Source organism: Miniopterus schreibersii (assembly GCF_964146895.1).
Source record: "Miniopterus schreibersii genome assembly, chromosome: 13".
Lineage (NCBI taxonomy): Eukaryota > Metazoa > Chordata > Mammalia > Chiroptera > Miniopteridae > Miniopterus > Miniopterus schreibersii.
The window spans coordinates 29,025,411-29,038,155 of record NC_138113.1 but is presented as its reverse complement, the minus strand read 5'-3'; the positions used below and the strand labels follow the sequence as shown (position 1 = coordinate 29,038,155).

General features: G+C 49.8%; 1 protein-coding gene across 3 annotated transcripts in view; it reads right to left on the bottom strand.

Annotated features, from left to right (window-relative positions):
* Window positions 1–12,745, bottom strand: part of EML6 (EMAP like 6) — a gene marked incomplete at its 5' end in the record, with an annotated part of 179,068 nt that overhangs the window by 11,105 nt on the left and 155,218 nt on the right. For all 3 annotated transcript variants that reach the window (XM_081156748.1, XM_081156749.1, XM_081156750.1), the window contains 5 exons: window positions 404–612; window positions 3,217–3,390; window positions 4,374–4,472; window positions 6,338–6,467; window positions 9,228–9,306. In XM_081156748.1, coding sequence (XP_081012874.1) covers window positions 404–612; window positions 3,217–3,390; window positions 4,374–4,472; window positions 6,338–6,467; window positions 9,228–9,306 — 691 coding nt within the window. The remainder of the gene's footprint in view (window positions 1–403; window positions 613–3,216; window positions 3,391–4,373; window positions 4,473–6,337; window positions 6,468–9,227; window positions 9,307–12,745) is intronic.

The following is a 12,745-nucleotide window of genomic DNA, read 5'->3' as shown; positions in this document are numbered from 1 at the left end:
CTGAGAGGTGGGAGCATCCACAGCTGGAGGGCCCAGAATGTCCCCAGGGGATCGTGCCACTTGGCTGAGGTCACCCCACAGCCCAACCAAGGAGGTCAGTTGGGGGCATTTGTGGTGCACAGGGCTGTAAAAAGAAGGGATGCTACCCAGTAGTAGAAACAGTCCCCACCTCCTTGCAGCTGTCTAACCCAGGCCTGCTAGGCCCTCAAGTCAGGCTGCCTCTGGAATAATGAAGCTTCTGCCCACCCATCGGTGCTAAGGGAACAGTGATTGCAGATAAGCCAATAAAGTTGATAATGTGGAAATGGCTTTCTGGTTGGCAGGTTCTTGGCCACATTCCCTCTCTGCCCCCCATACCCAGGGGCTCAGGGTCCCTGCTCAGGAAGCCTCTGCTGGGACTCACAGCACCGAAGGCCACGGAGAGCATCGTCTGCATCTTGGCAGCCTCCATGGACCCGATGACCCCTTTCTTGTAGAGGAGGGCACTGCCTGCCAGGGCCCAGAACTTCATGTGTTTGACCCCAACAGACACAAACTGTGTGTCCGAATCAGGGCGAAATTCCACCACAAATATGCGCTCCAGGTGGCCCCCTCGGCTGGCAATCTTGGCACCTGTGTGGATGAGAGAGACCAGTGAGGTGGCCCTCCTGGGCCCCCGGGCCAGGCTCGGCGCTGCAGCCCAGGGGGCTCTCCATCCCGGCGAGCCCAGGCACTGCCAGTGTCCCTTCCTCTCTAACAGCACCCTGCCCCCTCAGGCACTACTCCCACGGTGGGAAAGAGGCTGTCGTGGAAATTTCCAGAACAGCAGGTGCTGCTAACATAATCCCTGGCTCTTAACTCCAGGGCCACATCCAGGCACCTGTGAACACAGCAGGAAAGGGTAGCCTGGGAGATGGAAGCTTCCAGATAAGAAAAAAGGGCAACATGGCTTAAGGGCATCTCCTGTCTCAACATTCCCACAAGATTAGTCCCCATGGGAAGGGGAACCCTCCCCTAGAGTGTCGCTGAGACTCACATTCTCTCAGACGGTCTTTATTTCTCTCCAAGATTCTCTGCTTTTATTTTCTTTTTCTTTTCTTTTCTTTTTTTTTTTTAAAATATATCTTTATTGATTTCAGAGAGGAAAGGAGAGGGAGAGAGAGAGACAGAAACACCAATGATGAGAGAGTCATTGATCGAGCCCGCAACCCGGGCATGTGCCCTGACCAGGAATCGAACCCCGATCGCCTGGATCCCAGGTCGACGCTCAACCGCTGAGCCATGCCCGGCCGGGCTTATTTTCTTTTTAAATAAAGGTCCTCGTATTCCCTTTTCTTTTATGGTTTTTAGGTTTACATTCTCTACCTTTTACATTTAATTTACTAGTTTTTTCTTGGGCCCCATTTATTTATGTTTTTGACTTGTCTTGAGTTTTTCTTTTTTCCTCTTGAGTTTTACTTAAACTTTGACTTGATTACATCCCGGTGCCACCATTTATTTGTAGGACAACTTTGGATGAGTTATTTAACCTCTCTGTGCCTTAGTTTCCTCTCCTGTCAACGGAGGGTAGCAATAGTGCCCATGATTGAGAGCGTTGTGAGGACGGAAGGAACTGATACACGCGAAGCCCCTCCCAACAGTCGTGGTGCAGTGAGTGGTCTGCCAGCGACAACTATTCCTATCGCCACTCTTCTGGCTCCTTTTGAAATCTCTTGGCTTCTACTCTTTTTGCCCTTATTTAAAATAAAAAAAAATTAGCCCTTATTTTAAACCTCACCTATTTCTGTCTCATCAGCCCTCGAGTTTTTAATTTTTACTTTAAACTTCTATTACCTTTTATTTCTTTTAACTTACTCTTAATGTTTTAGTTCCGATTTTCTCTCATCTCCTCTCTCCATATTATTCACTCCCACATGTTTCTTCCCCTGTCCCTTGTCACCTATTGGTTTTTAGGATGGCCACTGCAGAGGGCAGTCAGTCCCGCAGAAGCAAGGCATCATGAAGCAACACACGGCCGAGCGGAGGACAGGGCTTTCTAAGAGCTTTCCGAGAGCGAGGGGGCTGCCTTGGGAGGTGATAAGGGCCACATCCTTGAAAGTATTCAAGGAGAGGATGGAAGACGGCCTGTCCCAACTGCACACGGAGCAATTTCTCCATGTGATGGATGCTGAACGGGCAGGAAGAATGATCTAGTGGTCCTTTCAACTCACGGATGCTATGAGGCCATCATTTAAGACGCTCAGTTTCTCAGCTGGGGTTGAGTCTATTTAATCAGCTGGCCGTGACATTTTGAGGAAAGAACCTGCATCCCCAAGATACAGATTATAGGGCCGTTTGGACACAGTATACTGTGATTCTCACATGGGGGCTCAGGAGGGACTGGAGCTTTCCTCCCACTGTGCTCGTCTCTTCACAGCCCCCTCTCAACCCCCTCCCGTGGGAAGATGTTGAGATAATGGGACTTGAGAGGCCCTGGACTGGAGACCTGCCACCCCTGTGCGTGCCTGGCTTAGCGTGCCCCAGTTACGGCTGCCCGGCTGGAGAGAGACCTCATTACTGTCCTCACTAATTGGATCTGCTTTTGCCAGCCTGAGAATATGCTTGGAAGATTGTGCATCTTTGAGTCGAAGACGACCATAAATTTAGTAGCAGCCTCTCTCTTTCTGTGTGTGTGTGGGGGGGGGAGTGGGGGAAGGGCAAGAAACAAAGGAAACAACCCTGCTAAATTAAATGTGAACCTTGATTATAAGATGAATCCCCATTTCAAAAAAGGTAAAATGTAAAAAAAAAAAAATGTTTCTGAATACGGAGGTAACACCCTGTCCCCAGTTCCTGTAAAGACACCACCACGGTGACGGGGCTGCAGCAGAATCTAGGAGTCCCCAGAAGGAACACTGAAGATGAGGGAGTTTGGGTCAGAAGGTTGTTGGGATGGAAATGGAGGAGGCTGCGGCCTTCTGTGGGAGAAGGAAGGCTGCCAGTATTGGGGGGCCTTCCAAAAGTGCCCAAAGACCTTTCACTGACCAGCACAGCACTGCTCCAAGCAGCCCCATCTTGACCATGGGGTCCAGGATGCACCTTCCAATGAGCAGTGTCTGCAGGATCCCAAGAGCCCTGACATCTGCTGACCCGGGAGCAGTGCCTCGGTGGGCGTGGCAGGGACGCCGACCTAGGGAGGAGCCCAGCCCACGCCGCGAGCACGCCTCCCCGATCGACAGGCAGCCCGGCTTCGTCTACCTTCCTGCCAGCGCCAGACGGTGATGGTGTGCTCGGGGTCCACGCCCACCGACACCAGCAGCTTCCCGGTTGCACTGAAGTTGACGTAGTTCACGCCCTTTGAGTGGAAGCACCGCAGCATGGACAGGGTGTGCTTGGTCATGGCGTCCCAGACGTGGATTGAGGGCGTGGTTCCTGAGTGCGGGAGGTGTGACAGAGCTCAGGCTGGAGAACGGCGGGGCCAAGGCAACGCTTACGTTCATCTGAAAGTCTTTTTAAGACAAGTGCTCGGGGGCCTTACAGTTACCGGGCCTGAGGGACCTACATCCTGACCTGGCCAGAGGTGCAAGACAACAGCGAGCATCTGCTGTGCTTTTAGAGAGTCGAAGGGCACTTCTGCCCGACACGCACACTCGTGGAGGGGTTCAGACACAGGAGCCGGATGAGGCCAACGATTTGTATCTGCGAGTCAGCCAGATACAATCTGCAAGCATGACACAGCGACATGATTTTGCTGTGCGGGTGCAAACTACTCACGATGGAACAGCCTTACCTGGGGCCTCCGCAACATCACCTGCGTTAGGTGGGCAATGGCAATGAGGAAGCGGCAAGGGAAAACAACAGCTAAAGTAAGTCATGTTTCGAATAGTGAAGCACTCGACACCAGCATCAGAAAGTTTCAAATTAAATTTAAAAATGGACATGGGGTCAATGAAAACAAGCAGGAAGATATGTTGGTAAAAACTGCCTTTGAGATGACAAAGTTAAAAAAACAACACGCTTTTCACAAACGTGAATCAGCTCACATTTGTCACTGGCAGTTTCCCAGGGCACAGGAGACCTGGGCACACGTATTGTAATCTACCCTGGCCAAGCACGACCACCAGGCTTCAGACATGGGGCTCTCCATGTGGTAGCTGGGGTCTGAAAAAATATTCTCACAAGTCCACAGGGATATTTGGAATATCATGCTATGGTCCGACTTTATGGTTCCTCAGAATCGCCAGTCACCGGATGCATCAACCCAAGCAACACAGATACATTCAGGGCTCAAAAAGTCAACAGCAACGTCAACAAGGAAGGGTGGATGCCAGTGACTCCCCCTCCCTCTCCCAATAACTGCTAGTCACTATTCCTGCTCGGCTGGGAGGAGCTCGGCTACAGCAGGACCCTCCTACCTATCTGGCTGGTGGCCACCACGTTTCTGTACTTGGGGTGCTGGTTCACCGTGAGGCAGAGGATGTCGTCCGTGTGCTCCAGGTAGAAGCTCTGGCTCCCTGAGAGAGAGACGTGGAGGGTGAGTGGGGAACCTGAAGACCTCAGGACAACCCCACAGCTTCGTGCAGAGTCTTTGGGAATGTCCTGTAAAACGAGAGCTTACACTCCAAATTCTCACTTCAGAATTATCCCTGGGGAGACTGGAGATCACTTTTTACATTTACATAGTCTGCTTTAGGTCTGAGAGAAGAGCTGGTGCCTTATCTAATACACATCAGCTCCACTCAATCCTTCCCGCTGTCCCGTGTGGGTCCAGAGCACGGTCCAAGGGCAGAGGCTTCCAGAGTCTGAAACGAGGAGCTTTAGCGTCCCCTCCTCCCCTTGGCCCAGGACCGACAGCTTCTCAGTGCCTACCTCTGAGCAGGGCGGGCGGGCGCCTGGAGGTAACGCTTTACTGAGCGAAGTGGAAAGGGAAGACAGGGAAACGAGAAAATACAGACAGCCCGACTCGCGGTGGTTCAGCTACGGAAACCCACAGGCATTCAGTAGAAACCGTACTTTGATTTTAAACTTTGGCAGTTTCCCGGGCTAGCCACCTGCGGTACCATTCTCTGCTGTCGCTGGGCAGCGGCGGCACAGAGCCGCAAGCCAGGCTCGCAGCCAGGCCGCGATCGGGGCGAACAGTGGGCACTGCAGTGTATCCCGTGTCCACCGTTAGGTGATTTCGTGCAACTGAAGGTTGGCAAAATACAAGTGTTCTGAGCACGTTTAAGGTAGGCTAGGCTAAGCTATGATGTTCAGTGGGTTAGGGGTATTAAATTAATTTTCAACTTAGAGTGTTTTCAACTTATGATGAGTTTGTCAGGACATAACCCCATAAAAAATCAAGGAGCATCTATACTCAGGGAATCCCTTTTATCAAGTTTATTTATCAAAGTGCCAATCCATTTGGGTGCCTGGATGGCATGCACAGATGATGGTTCACCCCTAAAGCCCCAACCTGACACGGGTCACAGGAAATGGAAGAAAAGATAAGAAATACTTGATCACGTATTGGGGCAAGTGGATTTGCTGATGGTCATAGTGGCCTCTGTAAACTCACCCAAAACGATGGCATTGATATACAAGGAAATAGCACATTGTTATTAAAATGAGACTATGTCACTAGAAAATGGAGAAAATACGTAGATAATATCAAGGCCCTCTTCCCAAAAAAGACAAGTCACTATGTGCCCAGTGATTTAACTGTCTAAAAAAAAAATCTATGCATGAGCAACTACATAAATTGGGAAGGAAATAAAAATTTGAAAAGAAAAAAAGGTTTTTAAAATATGAAGCAAATAAAGCAAAATTAACATTTAAATCTGGTCGCAAAGATATGGGTGTCTGTTGAATTAATTTCTGGATGCTTCCTTTGGCTTGCGATGTATCTCTTAAAACTATTTTTTAACTTAAGAGTCATCATGTAGTTAAGGGACATTTTGGGTATTTTTGCTTAGTGTTCGAGTGCTCTCATGCTCATTGTAAATGTAGCTAAATAGTCAAAACAAGCAAAACTTGAAAACCTGAGCTGCTAAAAAACTGGTCACTGTTAATAACGAGTGAGAAAAGCTCCCCTAGGCCTTGTTCTGGGCCACCGCTTGTAAGGACTTCCCCACACCCTCTTTCTGGCTTCTCTCCATCCCTCTCAGCCTCCTGGGAGCTGGAGGGACATGGACACCTCTCCCCACCTTGACACCTTTGACTCTCCAAGCATGGGCCTGAGCATTTTCTAGGACCAAAGGATGCCCGTCTGAAAGAGAGAGGAGTGGCTTTAAAGGGAAGGGAATGCTTAAGCTTTGGGGCATCTAGAGAGTTGGAAAGTGCATAAAAAGGCTAAAATAAAAGCCTGCATTCAGACGGTGGGTCCTCCGGGCGCAGTCACCTGTGGAGAGGTTCTGAACGACGCCAGCCGCCGCCGTGTGAAAGATGATGTCGGCACCGTCGTTCAGGTAGTGCAGGTTATTGCGACAGTCAAATCCTCGGTAGCCAAACACGTGGTCGAGAGCCAGCTCCTACATTCCCACACAGAGATGAAAGTGGCCCTTAGAGGAGCAAACCCGCACGGCAGGAACAGCCACGGGTCTCGTGGGAACGGCCTGGCCCAGGAAACAGCCAGCCATTCACTAAAAACATTTTGCTTCTTGACAAGCTGAGCACACAATGCGACCCCTTTTACTTAGCTGCCTTGAATGCCAGGGGGACAGGCTACCACATAGGGTCATAGTGAGTTTCTTAAACACTCTAGATTTGCTTCCCAGCTCCTCAGGTGAGCCCACGTCTAGGGATTTGGTGCTCGATGAAGGTCACCTAGAAGCGTGTGTCTGCGCCTTGGCAGGCACTCTTAGGGGAGCTGAATGGTGGCTCCGACATTTGCTCAAAACGCAGCTGGGCCTGGCAGTCCGAATGTGGAGGCAAATGCCACGCTCATTCTGTAGCTGGGTGGGTGCCCTACAAACTTTCTACACAATTTGCATTCCCCTCCCACCCCCAACAACTAGATATTATTCTGGGTTTATAGCCTTTCTCTCCTTCCTGTCTTGTCTCCCATGACAAAGAGCAGTGGCTGATTTGGATCAGATGAGCTCTTAATTCAACTTGACACACAGATATTGTTGGCGGCACTTCTGTGCCAGGTGCTATGCTGGTTGGTGGGATACGAGATTAAGAAGATGTGGGTTCCTTTACTCCAGGTCCTCTGAGTCTGGCCTTTTCTTTCTCCAAAGCTCACCAACTGCAGACATCAGATTAAGTCTCCTAAAATACCACACCACCTCCTTACTCAATAGCATTTGCTGGCTCTCACTGCCTATAGGAAAAGCCCAAATTCCTTAAGTTGGCAACAATAACCCCTATGCACATCTCCTGTACTCCTGGGTCAGGCTGACTTGTCTATTTAGCTCATGTTTGATAAGCTTTTCTGTCTTTACGATTCTGCTTTTTAAAATATCTCTCACTGGGAAAGCCATTCTCCTCCTCAGTCTCCTCACACCCTCAGCCTTCAGTCTCCCTGCACTCCCGTCACTCAGTATCCCTGAACCCCTGTGCCTCAGTCTCCCTGAACCCCCATCCCTCATTTCCATGTGTTTCCCAGAAACTGTGTGTGTAATTATGTGACCACCCAGTCCTGGTTGACAATTGACTCAAGCTGGGCCAATCACAGGTTTTCTCCCAGGAATTTAGAATTGGGGACACTGGTAGGCCTGGCTGTTTAATTGAGGAGATGTAAACTCAGGTGCTGGGTAGCACCCACAGTTTACCGAAGTAGCTTAAAAAGTCTGCAAAAAAAGAGTAGACTGCGTAAGACACACACAAGGCCCTGGTGGGTAGAAAAAGGGCACCATCTTGGCTTATGATGGCTTCCAGCTCCTGGCCTTGTCTCTCCTGAGGCTCAGCTGCATTTCCTGACCTGTGTTTTGTTTCATGATAAATTCCCCCAACAAGCCCCACTTTTCCAGTAAAAAATTTGAAGGTAGATTTTTCTGTCCTCAGCAAGTTCAGTCTAGTGGGGGAGACGGATGAGCAGCAAATGACGGAGCAGAGCGTGTGGCAGGGCTGTGGGGTGGGTGCAGGGGCTTAGGGTGCAGAGCATCAGGAAAGACTGCACAGAGAAGAGGCCAGGAAAGGGCGTGAGGTGTCCCCGGGGAGGAAGGAGGGGGAGCTTCCAATTGGAATGGAGCTTAAGAAGGTCTCCCCCTAGCCAGATTGCTCAGTGGTTAGAGCGTTGGCCCACGGACTGAAGGGTCCCAGGTTCCATCTTGGCCAAGGGCACCTACCTCCGTTGCAGGCTCAATCCTCGGACCTGGTCAAGGCGAGTGAGGGAGGTAACCAATGGATGTGTCTCATTCACATCAATGTTTCTCTCCCCCACCCCCACCCCCACCCCCACCACCTTCCATTCTCTCTGAAAGGCAATGGAACAAAAGCCCTCAGGAGAAGATTAAAAAAAAAAAAAGAGTGGAGCTTGAGAAGGTCTAACCAGGGGCTGGAAAACCCAAGGCCGCCCAGGTCCACTAAGCAGGGTTTGGGGTTGGAGATCTGAGTTAAGGTGGAGAATCTCAGGAGATAAGCTTGAAAGGTAGCTCCTGGGTAAAGTTCTGAAACCATTTCTTTGGATCCCAGTTAGAGCTGTGGGAATCTCCTGGGTCTCAATGCCGGGGTGAATCGTGAGAAGCTGCATTTCAAAGAGCTGGCTCTGTGGGCACAAGGCATGAGAGGGAGGGGGTCTGAGGGCAGAAAGAACAGTGAGGAGGCCTCTCTCCAAAAAGAGCAGGTTCACCAGAGCCGCAATCCTCAAGCCTCAACAACCGAGTTCACATCCCTCACCCCTCACTGGCTTGGTGACCTAGGGCAGGGGACCTAACAAGTCACTGAGCTTCCCTGAGCTGGTGCCCTCATTTGCAAAATGAAAACAATAAAAGTACCTACCTCCTAGGTGTGAGGAATGTATAAAACACTTCACAGGAAGTATGTAGCATCGTGCCTGGCACAGGGTATACCAGGTACAGGAAAAAGGAGCCAGGTTTGAAGGACATGGGACATTTTGGAGTTAGTACTGGTAGGACCCAGTGGCAGGGCTGAAGGAATGTGACCCAGTGGGTAGGATTCTGGTCACTGGGATGCGGGACACGATGCTGCATAGAAGTGAGAGGGAACGAGAGACATTGACTGCATTCAGGTGCCCTTTAAGGTTTATCTACGGGACATGCAGGTAGCGATGTCCACCAATAGGACATCAATATCAGATTAAAAGAAAAATAGTTGTACCTCCTCACCTCAACCAGTTTCTTTTTTTTGGTGATATTGTTCTTCTGGAGTTTCTCAGGCTGGGGAGCTGCTCTGCTAACTGGTGGCCTGGAACAGAGAGTGGCCAGAAGAAACAGTGTTGAACCACAGGCAGCAGGCTTGCTTGTCCAGCGTGGCCCGCTGAGGCCGGGCCAGGCTCCTCTCTCCTCCCCCACTCAGAGGACCCTCACCTAGGTTTGTTCTGTCCCACCCCCTTGCCTGCCTTCACCCCACCCCTCTGAAAAGTAGCTTCTGACATTAAGAGTCCTGCATGATGGGGCGTCGATTCACAGGCACCGAGGTGGGCTTCCCCACACTTACAACATGGTAGTCAGGGGTCAGTCCCTCCGTCCTGGGGGGCAGGAAAAACACATGAGCCAGAGGGCTGATTTTAAAACCAAAGAGGAGCCTAACTAAGCATGAGAAGGTAGACGCATTGCTTCTTTAACCCACTGGCCATTTTTCAGACAGGGATGTGTCAAAATTGTTCAGAATTAGGTAGTGAGAAATCACAGCATGGTGGGACTCACAAGCCAGGCTTGGGAATGTCCCTGGTTGCCACGTGCTTGGGTCATTCTCACTACACAAAAGGGCCAGAAGGAAGCAAGGAGTGAAAAAACAGAGAACTCCTACTCTGCCCTGTCCCTCAGCGTTCTGGTCTACGTTCAACTGCTACCATCGTAGCATAAGGTGTTTTTCCCTTAGCAGTTTTGGAGATCTGGGCCTTTCAATTTAATTAGGAGATTTTATCATGGGTAAGCCCCCATGGATTCTCATGAGTCGGTCAATCTTGGGTAACCAGATGTTCCCTTAAATCAACTTGTTGGAGTTTAGGAAACCAGGGATGGGTAGGGGAGACCTACAGCAGCCCCCATGCATGTTCTGAATCCATTAGTTATTGCTCTTGGGCTAGGTGAAGAGGAAGGATTACCTTGATCCCCTTGTAAGCAGCAAACAAAACCAAGTGAGAAACTTAGTACAGTTTAGAGCCCCATGAGCAAGCACCTCATTCATGCACAAGCATTCTCCAAGTGAGCAGACATTCCTTTGTGGCACAAACCATGCTTCCCGAGCATGCCAGCAAAGAACTAAAACAGAAAGGAAAGAGTGCACCAGTCTACAAATTCAGAAAGCTCATACCCTGGCGTCTCTGGGCAAACTCTGCACTAAAGCGCCTACAGAATGGGGAGAGAAAAGGAAGCCTTGTCAATGCTTCCCACGCGCTCCGGGGATTTTGCGAATGCGCCTGCGGACTCTGCTTATTTTAGAGTGTGCTGGGGACAAGCTTGTTGTCAGAAAAACAATCACATCCTCCTGGATGTCGCTGGGTGTTGTGCACAATGGGTGCTCTGTTTTCGAATCAAGTTCAACTCATAATTTAGCCTAATAATTCCCAGTGTTTCTTGGTAGGGCAGCTCGCCTGCTGGAACGGCTTGCATTTTTGTGCTGGGGGAAAACAAGCTACCTTTATTTTCTCAGAAACTCTTCAATCAAAACATGTTATGTAATCATAAGTGATCACTGGACCCAACGGTATTATCCTCAACACCGAAGAACCAGTAGGGAGCACAGCTCTGCAAAATGACACCCCCGGCTGACGTCACCGCTGCCAAATCAGGCGAAACCGGGAGGCGGGGGCCTGCTAGTTCTCGCAATTAGACACTTCCTCCACATTAATTATCACTTCCCAGGACATCTGCTCTTTCTTCTGTTTTAGTGGGACTTTCAAATGAAATCCGTAGGCTTCTTCTTTCACCTAAGAACGGGTCAGTGAATGACAAAAGCAAGCCAGGGTCTGAGATGGGCGCAGGGGGACACTAGGACCGCAGCATGGTTCATAAGGCAGAATCTGAGATTAAACGCAGGGCTCGTCTTCAGGGTACACACAGGTTGTATAATATGTCGCATATTATACAGGATATAGAGAGTATGCAACAAGCACAGACACTGTGTATTAATATATACACAAGGCTGTATATATATATACACGCAGACGCAATCTGATGCTTTTTTCACCTTGATTTTCAGTTAAAAACTGAAAAGTAAAGCAGTCTCAGAATGTTTCTTTTGTATCTCACAAGCATATGTTTGCAGCTGCATTGCTTCAAAACTGAAGATGAGGGGAGCAAAAGGGAGAAACCTGCGTAGTGGCAAATGCAGCGGATTGTGAGTGTACACCCTTCGGGGCTGTGGACTCTGCGTGAACGTTTGGTACTGGATGCTCACCGAACACCTGGGCTTTTGCAGAGTGCTGTGAATACTTACTTGACAATTCCCTGCCTCCAAAGGAAAGCAAGTTAAAACACAACACAAGCATTAAAGGCTTCTTTCTGGGCATCTATAAACAGTGTTTGTAACAGCAGACATGGGAGGGCCTGCCAAAAATTTCAAACACGGCCAAACGCTGGAGGTTTAGCATTTTTCAGAGGATCTAAATCCTTCCAGACTCAGAGTCCATTGGAAATGTGACTCTGCAAAGCTCTGCTGAGGTGGGAAAGAGCAGAGTGCACGAGAACATTCACTCACTGTTCAGTCTAATGAAGTCTTTATAGTCGACTGTTTCCAGCTGGCACACAGGACGAGGGAGCGAGGAAGGTGATGAGTGCCATTGGTAATCAGCAGGGAGACTCAGAAAGGTTAAGAGGTGGACGGTGAGGGGGTGGGGACTGGAGGTGGAAAGAACAGAGACACAAAGGGGGCCTCCTGGGGGCAAGTGGGGCTTTGAAGACATCCAGGGAAATAAAGGAGCAAGAGAGCTTTCATTGGGCAAGAAATTTGAGAAGGGAGCCTGGCAAGAGAGCAAATAAATTGGATAATTAGCAGAGAGGACGATGGACAGGCTTGAGCTTGGACAGCAGGACAGAAGCTTTGCCAAGGAAGAGAGGATAGGGACAAGGAACCCAAAGAGGGGCTGTGAACTCAAGCACATGACTGGGTGTTAAGTAAGGAGGCGGCCCCATTTTTGCCCATGATGGGGGTGTGAGCTGCTGAAGACCCTCCCCACACCTGTGGGTAGTCACTACCTTGTGTCCTTACGTCCCCCATGGAAACGGCACATTCTGTGGGCAGGGAAGGTCAATCCCTGCTCTAACTTCATTGTCCAGCAGCTGGACTGGAGAAGAGAAAGCTTAGACTCACTTGAAGATGTGTGGAGTGTTCTCCTATAGACTCTCACCCCAAGAAAGGCCCCCAAGGGTGGCCAGTGCCTGGGTATCTGCTCCTTCTTGCTTCCTCCCTGGGTGCTGGGCTGGCAAAGCATGTGATGACCTGTGTTGTGCAAGGAGGGTTCAGAGCCAAGGGTCTGAGGGAAGCTTCTGAAATGACCGAAGAGGAGATGAAAACCAGTTGCAGCCTGACAGCCGACTGAAGACTCAGGCTCAGAAATCAAGTGAGAAATAAAGTGGTTCCAAGCAGCTTCTATAAAGAGGGGTGTGGGTGTGGAGGAACTCAGCTACATTTAGCCAAGAAATGCAAGTTTGAAATTGTTTTTAGTGTTGTCAGGCAGAAA